Source organism: Lycorma delicatula, chromosome 11, assembly GCF_047948215.1.
Source record: "Lycorma delicatula isolate Av1 chromosome 11, ASM4794821v1, whole genome shotgun sequence".
In the NCBI taxonomy this organism is placed as follows: domain Eukaryota; kingdom Metazoa; phylum Arthropoda; class Insecta; order Hemiptera; family Fulgoridae; genus Lycorma; species Lycorma delicatula.
This window is the reverse complement of record NC_134465.1, coordinates 17701859-17718071: the sequence shown is the minus strand read 5'-3', so window position 1 is coordinate 17718071 and position 16213 is coordinate 17701859. Positions and strand designations below refer to the sequence as shown.

Sequence of the window (16213 nt, the reverse complement as noted above, 5' to 3'; positions counted from 1 at the left end):
TAATAAGAGTTAACATGCGACAAATTTTATTTAGTCAGTACTGTAATCTTCCTGCAAACTTCTATGTTTATACTATTAAATACCAAGACAGCCAACTTATCATTGTACGCACGGCTTGAAAAAACCTATGTAGCAAACATTTTGAGTATTTTTATGATTGATTTATATGTATAGCTAGTTCATTTTTGTTTAAATTATTTTTAATTTTTCAAGAAATTCTAAATAAGTTTCTATTCTGTTTTTTTAAATTTATAAATATTTTGCACTTGTTAATAAACAGAGATGTATTTTTTACGCATTATAACGAGAAGTTTAAACGCATTATAAACTTTAATTTAATGTCAGTAGCAATTTATTAATGCAGATTAATGTCGTAATATGAATAATTTATGAATTATCAGTTCTGTTTATGTAGTTAGAATCTGTGTGGATTCCGTCGCCATGTGTTCTTAGTCGGTGTTGGTAACTTGTAATATCTTGAACATTTTCAGATTGTGTCTTTCGTGTTGTATAATTTTAAGTTATTTGAGCTGATTTTGTTGTTATTGTGGTGACTGTTTGTTAAAATGGGTAAAACGTTTCGAGAATTAAATCTAAATCCTTGGATTATCAGGCAATGTGACAGTATAGGTTAGTTTTCCATTTTCTTGAATTGTGGTGAGATCTTACTGTATATTACAGAGATTTTTTGTGAAGTTTTAAAAAAATCTTGTAAATACGAAGTAATTTAAAGCTATTGTTAATGATGTAGTTAAATTTTTTTTGTTTCAGTCATTTGACTGGTTTGATGCAGCTCTCCAAGATTCCCTATCTAGTGCTAGTCGTTTCATTTCGGAATACCCCTACATCCCACATCCCTAACAATTTGTTTTACATATTCCAAACGTTGCCTGCCTACACAATTGTTTCCTTCTACCTGACCGTGTAACATTAAAACGTCTGTTCCAGGATGACTTAATATGTGACCTTTAAGTCTGTCTCTTCTTTTAACTATATTTTTCCAAATGCTTCTTTCTTGATCGATTTGCCACAACACCTCTTCATTTGTCACTTCATCTACCCATCTGATTTTTAACATTCTCCTATAGCACCGCATTTCAAAAGCTTCTAATCTTTTCTTCTCAGGTACTCTGATCGTCCGAGTTTCACTTTCATATAAAGCGACGCTCCAAACATATACTTTCAAAAATCTTTTTCTGACACTTAAATTAATTTTTGATGTAAACAAATTATATTTCTGACTGAAAGCTCGTTTCGGCTGTGTCATTTGGCATTTTATGTCACTCCTGCTTTTCATCCATCTTTAGTAATTCTACTTCCCAAACAACAAAATTCTTCTACCTCCATAATCTTTTCTCTTCCTATTTTCACATTCAGTGGTCCATCTTCATTACTTGAGTTTTGTTCTTGTTTACTTTCATGCGGTATTTCTTGTGTAGGACTTCATCCATGCCATTCATTGTTTCTTCTAAATCCTTTTTACTCTCAGCTAGAATTAGTATATCATCAGCAAATCGTAACAACTTTTTCTTTTCACCTTGTATTGTTACTCTGGATCTAAATTGTTTTTTAACATCATTAATTGCTAGTTCTATGTAAAGATTAAAAAGTAATGGGGATAGGGAACATCAGACTTCCTTTCTTATTACGGCTTCTTTCTTATGTTCTTCCATTATTTATTACTGTTGCTGTTTGGTTCCTTTAATTGTTAGCGATCGCTCTTCTGTGTCTGTATTTGAACCCTAATTTTTTTTAAATGCTGAACATTTTATTCCAGTCTACATTATCGAATGCCTTTTCTAGATCTATAAATGCCAAATATGTTGGCTTGTTTTTCTTTAATCTTCCTTCTAATATTAATCTGAGGCCTAAAATTGCTTCCCTTGTCCCTATACTTATTCTGAAACCAAATTTGTCTTCTAACACTTCTTCCACTCTCCTCTCAATTCTTCTGTATAGAATTCTAGTTAAGATTTTTGATGCATGACTAGCTAAGCTAATTGTTCTGTATTCTTTACATTTATCTGCTCCTGCTTTCTTTGGTATCATGACTCTTTTTGAAGTCTGACGGAACTTCCCCTTTTTCATAAATATTACACACCAGTTTGTATAATCTATCAATCGCTTCCTCACCTGCACTGCGTAATAATTCTACAGGTATTCCGTCTATTCCAGGAGGCTTCCTGCTATTCAAATCTTTTAATGCTCTCTTAAATTCACATCTCAGTATTGTTTCTTCCCTTTCATCCTCTTTAACTTCCTCTTCTTTCTTTATAATACCATTTTCTAATTCATTTCCTCCGTATAACTCTTCAATATGTTCCACCCACCTATCGACTTTGCCTTTCATATTATAAATCGGTATACCATCTTTGTTTAACACATTATTAGATTTTTATTTATGTACCCCAAAATTTTCCTTAACTTTCCTGTATGCTCTGTCTATTTTACCAATGCTCATTTCTCTTGCCACTTCTGAACACTTTTCTTTAATCCACTCTTCTTTCGCTAGTTTGCACTTTCTGTTTATACTATTTCTTAATTGTCTATAGTTCCTTTTACCTTCTTCATCGCTAGCATTCTTATATTTTCTACGTTCATCCATCATCTGCAATATATCGTCTGAAATCCAAGGTTTTCTACCAGTTCTCTTTGTTCTGCCTAACTTCGCTTCTGCTGATTTAAGATATCCTTTTTAACATTCTCCCATTCTTCTTCTACATTTTCTACTTTATCTTTTTTACTCAGACCTCTTGCGATATCCTCCTCAAAAATCTTCTTTACCTCCTCTTCATCAACCTTCTTTAAATTCCACTGATTTATCTGACACCTTTTCTTCAGGTTTTTAAACTCAAATCTACATTTCATTATCACTAAATTATGGTTGCTATCAATATCTGCTCTAGGGTAAGTTTTGCAGTCGATGAGTTGATTTCTAAATCTTTGCTTAACCATGATATAATCTATCTGATACCTTGCAGTATCGCCTGGCTTTTTCCATGTGTATATTCTTCTATTATGATTGTTAAACTGGGTGTTGGCAATTACTAAACTCTACTTCGCACTGAATCTTGCTAATTCTTACTACATCTACATTTATCCTATCCATTTCCTTCTTTAAATTTTCTAACCTACCAACCTTTTTTAGACTTCTAACATTCCACGCTCCGACTCGTAGAATGTTATTTTTTAATTTTCTGGTGACCCCTTCCTTAGTAGTCCCCACCCGGAGATCCGAACAGGGGACTAGTTTACCTCCGGAATATTTTACCAAGGAAGCCGTCTCCATCATTGCTATATGAAAATGCAGAGAGCTACATTCTCTTGGAAAAAAAGCAGCTGTAGTTTTCCATTGCTTTCAGTTGCGCAGTACTCGGAGGACTGACTGATGTTGATATGGCCGTTTAAGTCGTCCTGACCTACGCCCTTAACAACTACTGAAAGAGCTGCTGCCCTCATTCAGGAATCATTCCTTAGTCTGGCTCTCAACAGATTACTCTCCGATATGGTTGCACCTTCGGTCCACCTACTCTGTATCACTGAGCACTCAAGCTCCCTCGCCAACGACGGTAAGGTCTCATGATTCATAGAGGGGGGATGTTAAAAACAAATTTTTTAAAATGAAAATTGTGTTCAATAAAAAAGCTAAATTATTCCTTTTAACAGCTGCTGTTAGAAATTAAGCCATGACAAAGAGTAGAAATAATTTTCCTGCACAGGACTAATTAAAATTCTGGTTATTTTGATTTTTACCATAAAATGTTATTTTACATTTTGTAAATTTTGTTTTTAAAATTAGTTCATGCAGTTATAGCCCTAAATATAGCATCATTACACTGTTTCGGAATAACATCAAAAGCTTTAACACTTTTCATTTGTATCAACGTTTTGCTGGTGTAAAATAGAAAACATTTATAGAATGAAAATGTTTTATACAATTGAGTTTCATGTTGATTATATGTAATGTGTTTTATGTTAGAGGTGGTATCCAAATTTGAAACTAAAATAATTCAGATAATGTTGAGATAGTTTACATTTCCTTTCCTTTCATATGGAAAAAAAAAGGACACATGAAAGAAGTATTTAATAAATTTGAGGTGTAAATATTTAATTGCCATTATACTGATTTTTCTGTTACAAGTATAATAAATTCTGAAATATTTTATTTTTGAATTTATATTCAAAATAGAAATACCAAACAGGAAGCGGTTATGGAATTGGATGTTCAAAACATTCAAGATAATCCAGGTACGTTCAAGTACATTTAAAGCTATGTATAGTCAAGTGATCTTTGTCGCACAGTCTGAACACAACATTTTGAACAGTTTCAACTAACACATTTATTGAAGTACAGAAAATTCCTTAAATAAATTTACTGTATTTAACATTAATTTTTAATTCAATGTATTTTGTTGTGCGAGGGTAAAATGTCAATTTGTCATTAAGAAAATGATTTTTTACATCGATCTGAAAGATAACAGTGTAATTAGAAAAGATCTGAATTTATCTTATTCATAAATAACATAAATGAAATTTATGAGTGGATGAATTATGAATTAATTGTAATTTATAAATTTATGTATGAATTTTATTATTATGCATTTTTTGGTATTAACAGGTATCAAACAGCCAACACCAATCCAGGAAAATTGTATTCCAGAAATAATAAAAGGTAGAGATTGTATCGGTGCTGCCAAAACTGGTAGCGGTAAAACATTAGCATTTGCACTTCCAATAATACAAAAATTATGTGAAGATCCTTATGGGATATTTGCTCTTATATTAACACCAACTCGTGAACTTGCATTTCAGGTTAGTATCTATAAATTAGATGTTTATTTTTCTCTTATTAATTGGACCATAAGTTTGAAGTATTGCAAGGGTTACCTTGGTAGTTATAAACATTTAGCTTTTTTTTAATGGATTTTGGCATACTCTGCTGGACATAAAGATTGACTAATTTGTTGGTATGTTAGTTATAAAATGAAATTAACGAGTCGAAATTGAAATATGGGCTGTGAAAGGTTTTGTGGATTTTTCTTAATATGATGCCGGCTAAAATTAATTACAACTACATTACTATTGTGAAATGTGTAGGCAGCTGTAGCATGATGTCCAAAAATTTGCGATGGAACTAGTTGACCAAAGACATTGAATTATTAGTTGATAATATATATCTACATTCTGCACCTGTGACATATTGAATGGGGTATTTCAATCCTTCTCTGAAAATTATGAACTTAGCTTTGCAAAACTTCCAGCCATTCAAAAATTAGAAGTTATTTAACGGGTTATAAACCATTCTCTAATGATGAAATTGAAAAAAGCGTCTAGTATTGTTTTAATATATAGGACATAAAAGTCCCTATATATTGGCAAACATGCCAAGGATGTTTTAAAGTAAAGGTCTTGTTTATCACCATTATATTGGGAGCACATGTATGGAAGTGGGTTAAGATAATTTTCATTAAAAAGATTTAACATTTGTTAAATAATTAAACATTTATATATTTAAAATTTTTATGATCAATTAACTTTCAAGAGAACTTTTCTACGTACAATATGAAATGAAATCTTTAAATTCCTGGTATTTCTTTTGTTTCTGCTACAGTAAAATTCATTTATAATTTGTTTTTATGCTAATACATAAACAACAAACATGTCATGTTCGTTGTATTTTTGAATGATTTGATTTGAAATTGAAGGTTTTATAGAATTTAAAAAAATAAAATATTTAATTAATATAATGTATTGTACTTTAATTATAATTATTAGTATTCTTAAAAATACTGGTTTTTCTATCTATAAAGATTTTCTATAAATTTTAAGATTTTCTAAATCTTCTTGCATGTTTATCCTTACCCATTCGTTTATATATTGTCTCTTATTCGTATTTTTTTTTCCTTTTTTTGATATTACTATATTTTATTTTTGTCAATATTCAATTTTACTTGCTTTCATCTATTTATCGACATCCATTTTATAAAATTTTGCTCTAACTTGTTTTCTTTTAGAATGATAATTTTATTAAGATGCAAAATGAACAACTTATGTATTCTTGTTTTTCATGTTATCGTACATTATTCTCCATAGATTGATTTTACATTTATTAGAAAGTAAGCTAAAAACAAAGTAAGACAATTTGTTTTGTGGGAAGCACATATTTTATCTCTTACATTTTTAATTTCAGATTGGTGATTCATTTGCAGTTATTGGAAAAGCAATTAATTTACGTCATTGTATTATTGTTGGTGGTATGGATATGGTTGCTCAAGGACAAGAATTATCAAGGAAACCTCACATAGTTATTGCCACTCCTGGCAGGTATTCATTTTTTTTCTTTTATTTTTGTATGTTTATAAATTGTTAAAATAATAAAAAATATATAGTATCTGTTATATTTCATTGATTATCAAGAAATTCATAAATTCATAGGCTATCTGATGGTAACTCAAGTTTTTAATATAAGTAAGGGATGGAGATAATGACACTTTGAGTGTGACACTCGAGATAAATGACACTCAAATAAATAAAAATATGTGATAAAGTGACGGTTTACGGGCTGCAGCCATACTTGCTGATTAATAAAACTAAAAGTGTGTCAACAAAATTTTCCATCCGGGAAAACTTTGTGGCAGAAGAAATGAAGAATCTTATTGGTTATTTTGTGAAATGGGCTACAAATATATTATATGTTTAAACAATTTAAAAAGATTATTCAGAATAAACTTTGTAGCTTAAGCTCTGGTATCATTTTCTCAAGTGGAGAAATATCTCCACTTGCGAACTGCTAAGCAAACTTAAACTTTGCTTTAACTGAGTGGAGGAAATGTAAGATCATCCTCTTTCAGGTCAAGTTTTGAGGTGGTAAGTGATTACCATTTTATTAACATGAAGCGTTCTGATAATTTGATGATAATAAAAATCAGTTGTGATCTAGTTTGTAAAACTAGAATAGTTACTTCTAGAATAGTTACTGGAAGAATTTTATGAGAATGGAATTTAGAAGCATATGAAACATTGTGGTAAGTCCTTTGGTTTGGCTGGATATTATGTAGAAAAATAAGTGAAAGTTGTTTTATGTTTTATAATAAAGATGTTATAACTGATAATAGTTAAATAGAAATGAATTTAAAATTTTACTTAATATGCTGACGTATTTATTTTAAAACACTACCACACATCTACTTCTATATCAGCTACAATGGGTTTAACCTTTTCCCATCACAATGATCTGCGGTTGATAGTGCTCTGCGAAAATATGTTGGTATCTGATTGCCTTCCTTCATAGTCTTATGCTACAGTCTTGTGAAAAAAATTTCAAAAAATTACAGTATATTAAAGAAATTTAACAGATTCTGACAAAAAAACCGTTACGATTGGATATTTTTTATGCCTGTAACAAAAAAAAATTGAAACTATAAAATAATTACGATAATTTAATTGCAGAATTTTTTGCACATTTCTACCGCGTTTTTTTATTAGCAAAAATTTTTTTTTTGCTTTGTGTTTATGTAACATAGATTGCTGATTTTAAAAATAATACTTTCAAGCAAATCGGTTGAAAATTGGGCAAAATATGATGAAAAACCCGTGTCATAAATCACAGTTAGTATAAGTGAAAGTAGATTCAGAAAACTACGTTTTATAAAAATTCCCACCACTCAAAAGGCTATTCAGATTGACAAAAAACCATTTTTACTCTATAGTGTTATTCACTACGAATCAATGTGTTACATGTTTACCGATATCATTTGTCAGAAAAGATATATTTATAGACCTCAAGTAAAAGTGACATATTTATGACCACAAATTCCTTTTTTTTGTGTGCCGTATATCATAATTTATTATGTTTCAATACATCGATATGTTGCTAGTAAGATAAGCTACTTTCGTAAATAATAAATAAATCCGTAATCTTCATAGCAGTTATAATACAGAAGTCACACACAAGCACATTTCTGAGAAAAAAATGGTCATATTCTTTCTAGTCTAAATAAAACATTTTACATCATACAAACATTGTTCAAATTGTCTAATAAAACTGATTCCTTTGTGAATATAAAAACAAATAACCGACTTAGATCCCATATAAAATGATTTTGTAATAGCGTTTTAAAACTGATGCTGCACATAACCAGTTCCAAGGCTACATGATCTGAAAAGGTTAAAAAAAATTTAAGTTATTCAAATGAAGATATAGTAAGAGGCAGACAATGTGCAGTTTTAGTCAAGTTTGTTTAACTGATAAATTAAAAACTTTATTTATTTGTGCATCACCAATAATACTTTTTTTAAAACCACATATTACTGCTGTTGAAATAATGTTCATTACAAAAGCATTTTGACAGAACTTTATAAAATGTAAAAAAAAAAATTTATTAACATATTTTTGTGTAGGTTTTTTAAATATTGCTCTTTTTAATGGTATGTTGTAAAATATAATTTTGATAAAAAATTTTTCTTTGACATAAAGCTGAAATCTTTCATTATATCATACACACACACACACACACACACACACACACACACACACACACACACACACTCCTGAGAATCGATCAATAATTTATAGACACAAATAGCTGTGGAGACAAAACAGTTGGCAGGAAGGTTATGATACTTTCATAACAATAAGTTGGTAACCCTATGATGACTTTTGATCGGCTGTTTAAGTAAAGTTGTTTTGTTTATAATCTCAGGATCTCTTTTATAATGGAGAATCCTCTTGGAGTTTGCAAATTAGTTTAATAGCGTGCAGTGTTCAGTTTTTGCATTACTTTTTAGAAATTTAGACAATTGACTTGTGACTGACAAACACCATTCTCGACGTCTAATTGAAGTTTCAACTCCAGCGCTTGAAACTTGCATACCGTTTCCAACAAGATGACCAGCTGATTACAGTTGAGATTATAGCTGAAAAATTACAAGTAACTGTCAATACAGTTCATAATATTATAACCAACCAGCTCTAGTACTGCAAAGAAGCACCTGATGGGTTCCAAGAAAGTTGATAGATTATCATAGGGAGATGAGACTCTGCATGTGCACACAGCTGAAACAATGGTATCAGCCAGAAGGTGATGCTTTTTTGCACAGTATTCTAACCTCTGATAAGACGTGGATTTACGATTATGAATCGGAATCAAAAAGACAGTGCGTGGAATGAAAGCCTATCAATTCACCTGCCAAGAAAAAATTCTGAACCTGACCATTAGCAGGAAAAATCATGATGACAATCATTTGGGGCCGGTTTTTGTTAATTTTTTAGATCAGCAAACAATATACAGCACATACAAGTTTTTAATATACAGCACATAAGTGTTGTTACACTTAACAACAAAGTGAAGTCAGCAATGTTGAAAAGAACCTTGGAACTCGGTGAAAATGCATCATTTTGCTTCATGAAAATGCCCAACTTCACACAGCTCAGGTAACTTGAGAAACCATTGACAAATTGGGTCTGTAAGTATTACCTCATCTCCTACATAATCCTGACTTGGCCTTTGTTGAATCAAAAACCTAAAAATATGCATTATAATCGGATCTTGAAATAGGTCCCGACAAAATCCAGCCAAGTTCGGTATTTACCAGAGTAGGGTGACCAGGTTTAGTAATTTTGTCTGCTGGTAACAATAAACTAAAATACAGTTCAGCACCAATTAATAGATTAATTCTACCAGGTATATTAAGAAGAAGAAGGGTCAATTTTAGCATTCGGGCTATTGCTACTGATTTTTGGTACAACTAAGCAGCTTATTGTTCTATCGTAAGAGCTATGGTTACTCATAATATTAACAGCAACGCAATGAGAGGTTTGAGATTTAGTGTCATTTATACCATGTATGGGTACATTATTCTTATGCCTTTTCAAATTTAGTTTAAGAACTAACGTCTCTGAGATGAAATAGCATTGTGATGCACTGTCAATTAATGCTCTGCGCTTGACCTTTTAAAAGAACAATAGTTTGCATTTGATTTTTCTTCAACAGTATTGGATGAAATATTAAAGGTCTGAGTTTTATTTAAATTAACTTAAGTAGAGTATTATGACGCAAACCACATTTGTGGCATCCTTGGGCATAATTGCATTGACTAGAAAAGTGATTGGAGCGTAAACAGTTAAAGCATAAATTATTTTTACGAATTATATTCTCCCTTTGAGACACATTAAAATTTAAAAACTTTGAACACTTTGACAAAAAATGAGATTGAGAACATAGAATGTAGGTAACTTGAGTAGTTACATAGGAGTTTCTAGGTTGCTTATTATTTTGAGTAAATTGTTTGACTTCACTGCATTGTAATGTATCTAAAGACTTGACATCTATCTTCCAAAAATGATAACAGGTCTGACAAAGGCGGAATATTTGTTCCAGAACATTTATGCTCCCATGCCCTTTTTGAAGACATATCTATCTTATGCAATAACATTTGACTTAATAATAGTTCGTTAAGTGGCACCTTAACTTCCCTTGTAGCTTCAATAGCATGAATATTACTCTTAACATGTTTAATTAACATACGTAAATTGGCGGCTGATTCCTTCGAGGCAGAAGGAAGATTTAAAAGATTGTTTACATGGTTTTGAATTATTAATTTGGGATTATTGTAACGATCAGTAACTAAATTCCAAGCAACCAAAAAATGATCAGAATTGATAGGGATGTTTGATATGAGTTCCTTAGCTTCATCAGTTAAGGACGAATTTAAATAATGTAAACATTGAACATTAGATAAAGCTTGATTTTTTAAGATTAAACTATCAAAAACATCTCTAAAATGCAATCCATTTCGTAAAATCACCATTAAAATTAGGTACTGAAATGACTGGCAAGTTTATAAACTGCCCTGAATTAATTTGAGACTGACTAACCATGTTAGGTTCTTGCTTAACATTTTTGGCATCATAAGAATTAATTATTTTATCCATGGCGGCCTTAACAGAAATATACTGTTCCTCAACTTTAACCATTTGTAAGGCATGATCGACTTCAGTGTCTTTCATTTCTAAAATTAACTGACACTCAGTGAATTTATTGAACGCATCAATTAGCAGGTGTAATCTTGCGCTAACATCGTGTATGGTATGACGCTGGGGGGTCATAAGTGTTTGTGATGAACGTTTGGGCTTGTGTTATGATAGCCTTGTTTTTTAACAAGATCGGCTTTCTTAGTCTTATCCATCGCTAACAATGTAATAATAACAGCACTTAAGAAATAAACAAATATAAAATAAAAAAATAACAAAGTAATAACAGTAATATATAGGCAATATAACATATAATACGTTGACAATGAGCTAATTATCGTAATCAATTACGGCTAATGATGAATATGTAGTCTCAATATGAATAAAGAAGGAATTATAGGTTGATAAGCTAATGATTAAAAAGTAAATATAAAGGATAATTAAGAAGGCTGATAGTGATTCTCAAAATAAATTGATTAAACTGATATTACGCACTTCATAATAATCCAGACTGCTGCATGACATCATTAATGACTCAGTGATGTGGAATGCGACTGCTGGCCGGCAATGTTGATAACGTAGGCGAGAAGCTGATGTAATGCGAAGAATCGGATTCATGCACGTTAAAATAAATGTTTAATCTCACCAATAATACACAGAATACACAGAGTTTCAATCACCAACTAACAAAAACTTTTAACATGGCCCTTTTTAATGCACCCGTAGCATATTCTTAGCACTGAATTTTTATAGAAACCTTTAACATAACGAGTTACCTGAAGTCACTGTTTATTTATTCATATTTTTACACTCTAACACTGTCAATGAGGCCTTATAACACACAAAAATATTAATTATCTGGCCCAGAGGACCATATGTTGAATCAAAAATCTAAAAATATCTATTAAGCGGACTGTACATCCAACAGGTAGTTCATCCGCCGGGAGAATAAATAAAATAAATGCATAATTGCTCGAAATCTTATTATAATAATACAAACACTTATTACTGTTAACACACAAGTACATATAAATAACATAATATCTGAACGCCTATCGTTCGAGTAACGACTTGCCGCTAGCACATCCCGCAGCCGAGTGTTGAGTAGTACTATCCAACCAAGCGGTCAAACCTGGAAGCAGCAGGACGCGAACCACTCCAGTAGAAACACGCTGAACAGCCTTATCGGATTTCCACTTGTTTAGTCCATTTAAGGAGGTGTAAGAAGTTACGTAAGGAGGTGTAAGGAGGTTACGATACATCAAAGATAATGTGCAAAATTTGCTTGGACTTCTAGACAAAGATTTTCTTTCAGCCTAAGTAAGTCGATTCGAATGTTGGCAAGTATATTAATGAACCTGGAGATTATGTTGAAAAGTGAAAAAATGAGATAAAAATTAAATATAATGTGATAAATTAACAAATATATATTTAATACCGATAAATAACATTCAGAAAATTGACAGTGCATATTTAACGTTTTTGTATATTGATAATATTGTTGAAAACATAACAAGGGTTTATGATAAAAATTTATTTAAACCTGCATACCAGACAAATAACGATTTAATAAAACATTTAAAAAATAATATACATACTGCTTCATATGATTTACACAATTTGTGTGGTATCTATAAAATAAAGTGCAATGATTGTGACCATATTTATATAAGTAAAACCACTAGATCCTTTAAAACTAGATTTGATGAACACTTTAGCTGTTATAAAAGTAGAAAGTTGGGTTTCTCTAATGTTTCTGATCACCGTGTTAATAATACGCATTTAATATCTGATATTCATACAAATTTAGAAGTATTGAAAATTATGAAATACTGTATTATTACAAATAATAGGTTTTTTGACATTTTAGAAAAATTTTACATATATAAATATAAAAGTAAATTTAATTTGATCAACCTACATGCAGAATATGAGGATGACACAATCATAAAAGCTGCTGTAGATAGCAACTCTTCTTTAGACATTGATAATTCATATTTCAACTCTAGTCAAATAACATTGGCTAGCTAGTCTACATACAGTCGCTTATACTAGATCGTGAATACCGGTGTTCTTTGGTGGTTGGGTTTCAATTAACCACACATCTCAGGAATGGTCGAACTGAGAATGTACAAGACTACACATACACTTCATTTACACTCATACATATCATCCTCATTCATCCTCTGAAGTATTATCTAAATGGTAGTTACCGGAGGCTAAACAGGAAAAAGAAAGCTAGTCTACATGGGTTTCTATTTTTTTTTTCTTTTCGAATAGCCCATTTAGAGGGCACACTTAATAAACTTTTTAGCCCGTGTTTCTTTCATTTTTCTAGAGTGGTGTTCTTTGTCTTCTTGAGTCCATTTTCTCCCTCTTCTACAAGTGAGTTTTTCCTCTCCTGAAATTCTCATTCCTGTATTGTTTTTCTGAACGTTGCTCTGTCTTTTAAGATGTCTGAGTCTATTGAATTGTTTATTTCTTTAAGCCAGGTTATCTTGTTCTTGTGAATGTTTAGTAGAGTGAAGATCTGTTTTGTTAGTCTGGTGTTCTCCATTCTGCATATGTGTCCATAGAATTGCAGTCTTCTTTTCCTGATACATCTGTTATTTTTTCTATTTTGGAATATAGCTCTTGGTTTGATCTTTGTTTATAATATAGTCCTGTGTTGTTCTTTGGGCCTAATATTTTTCGTAAGATTCTTCTCTCTATTCTCTCTACATCTTGTAATTTATGTAGTTTTTCTATTTTATTTTTATTATTCATTTTAATTTTGAATTTTAATTTAATTTTATTAACGATTTTATATATATGCAATTTTTAATTGTAATATACAATTTAAAATTTTTGGATTTAAAAAAAAAAATTAGTTTTATTTTTGTTTTGATTTAATTGGAAAAGGAACTTTTAACAATTTTAAATCTCAATTTTAATTTTAATGTGTAATTTGCAGCGAAAGATTTGAAAAATTATAGAGCAACTGATGGTGCAAGGTACTCGTGAAAGCACTCTTGCTTGGATTATGGAATAAGGTAGGTGTCATCCTATCTTATTTTATTAATTCTGTAACTGGATTGATCGGATTAGTATAATTTGTGTAGCGTATAGGAATATGATTCCCAAAAGGATCGATTATAGAAAAGTAATATATATATTCTTTTTCTATACTTTTCACAATCTTTGTAATTGAGAATGGATTTAAGATGTCACTAGCGTTCTGTGATCCACTAGAATTATGTGTAAGTGCTTTATATCACCGAATAACATTTACATTAGCAAAATTTAGTTTTCCTCATCACTTCTTTTTGATATAGTTATACATGTCGTATGAAAAACTGCAATGTATTTTCCCTTCCTGAAATGATTCATTTAACACTTTTGTTATCAGGAGGAAAGGAGTTCTAGTTTTTTCTGTTTAATAAAACATGGTAGGTATCACATGGACTGTAGACACTGTTGTCAAAGTTGTTAATTTTTTGTTTATTACTGCATGATCAAATTTGTTTTAATATATATATATATATATATATAGTTACAAAACAAAAACAAAAAAACAAAAGTATTTAAATAAATTCGTGTTCTTATATCTTTAAACCTTAAAAGCTTCTTTTTTTTATAGGTTAGCTGATCATCTGGAGAGTTGCGACACATTTTCATTAAAAAAAATTAAATTTTTGGTACTAGATGAAGCCGATCGATTATTAGGAGGTGCATTTGATGAACAAATTAAAACTATATTTTCTGCATTACCAGCACAAAGGCAGAATTTAATGTTTAGCGCAACCATTACAGATACGCTGGAAAAAGTCAAAGAAGTTGCTACAAGCGATGTATGTGTTCGTAAGTTTATGTATATTTATTTTAATGAAAGATGCCAACCGTTGTATCAGTTAATTAGATATAAATTTTTTTAATTTTAAAACACATCGATAGGGAAGAAATTTTAAGGTTTACAAGCATAGAAGTATTTAAATAGCATTACATGGTATCTAGTGAAGCGCTGAGTGTTGTGTAATTTATACAGTAATATCAAGATTATGTTAAATGTTAATATTAAATACCATATTCTATATCCATTTATTCCTCTTAATATATAACCAGCACGTGCAATGTCATCCACAGACTAGTTGACTATTTTCACATTATTATCTGCGTTTCCATTCCCATAATCAGACATCATTTATCAGAAAATTATTAAAAAATTGGTAAACCTTTTTGAAAAGCATTCACATTTTCAAAGCTGTATTTTAATTTTTGTACCTGCCAACAATATTTAAACAATTAAGTTTATAAAAAGTCGATTTCAATTAATATCTTTATCTTAAAATATTGGATGTTAATATTGGGTTGGGGAAATGTTTCTTTGTACTTTTCAGTACGTGGTTTTAGGATCACATAATAGTGGTAAAATTAATCAAATGCGGTAACACTTGCTTGCTTTTGCAAGGTGACTGTCGCTTAGCATCTTTAGATGTTTATAATTATATTAGTTTATTTATTTAAGTGTTATTGCATCTTGAAAGTAAATGTAAATGAAGACATTTGATATATTATGAAATTTAATATAAAAAAGGGAAGGACGCGACTCAGGGTGCTAAAAAAAGTTCTCATGTTTGTGGACATGTTACGGTATCAGTATGAGGTGCAAAGGTTCAAGTGTTTTCAATCTGGATATTTTGATGTCACTGATGTTCCTCACAGTGTTCAGCTAATAACTGAAAAAATTAAGCATAACTGGCACATTAGCAGTCATTATATTAGTAATGAACAAAAATTAGCCACAAAACAGTTTCAAACCATTTGAAGTCATTATTGCTAAAATGGAAGGAAATCGAACCATTTTTGAAACAGGATTATGATTTTACTTCAGTCGTTCAAAATAGAAAATATTTGGTTTAATAAACTTCATTGTAAATATAAAAAAGCCTTGTTTTACTTTTCAAGTACAAAAGTAAAAAGTATTCTTTTATTAGAATACCATGAAACGTTTTCCCCAACCTATTATTTCAAATAATTGCATTTCAGACAAAAGAAAAAGATAGATGCAGTGTCATTTTTAATTAAATTAGTTAAGAAAATTTGTAACAAATTAAATTTTTTCTAATTACTGTTTGTTTTGCATGGAAGTTAAAATGTTCAGGGTTATGTTTCAATTACAATTTTTGTAACTTTTATCCAAATATTGGGAAAAATTTAAGGGAGAAGGGTACTTCCTGTTATTTAAGTGCAAATTCATGTTCC

At 30.5% G+C, this 16213-nt stretch overlaps 1 protein-coding gene across 3 annotated transcripts in view; it reads left to right on the top strand.

Annotated features, from left to right (window-relative positions):
• The first annotated feature begins 405 nt into the window (after nt 1–405).
• Dbp45A (putative ATP-dependent RNA helicase Dbp45A) overlaps nt 406–16213 on the top strand; it is a 30496-nt gene continuing 14688 nt past the window's right edge. Inside the window, exons 1-5 of one of the 3 annotated variants that reach the window (XM_075378667.1) lie at nt 411–630; nt 3363–3569; nt 4619–4812; nt 6191–6324; nt 14592–14802. In XM_075378667.1, the coding sequence (XP_075234782.1) occupies nt 3506–3569; nt 4619–4812; nt 6191–6324; nt 14592–14802 (603 nt within the window). In that variant the 5' untranslated portion in view covers nt 411–630; nt 3363–3505. Of the gene's footprint in view, nt 631–3362; nt 3570–4106; nt 4249–4618; nt 4813–6190; nt 6325–14591; nt 14803–16213 lie in introns of those variants that run through there. The other 2 variants (XM_075378666.1, XM_075378668.1) reach the window with 2 other exon arrangements.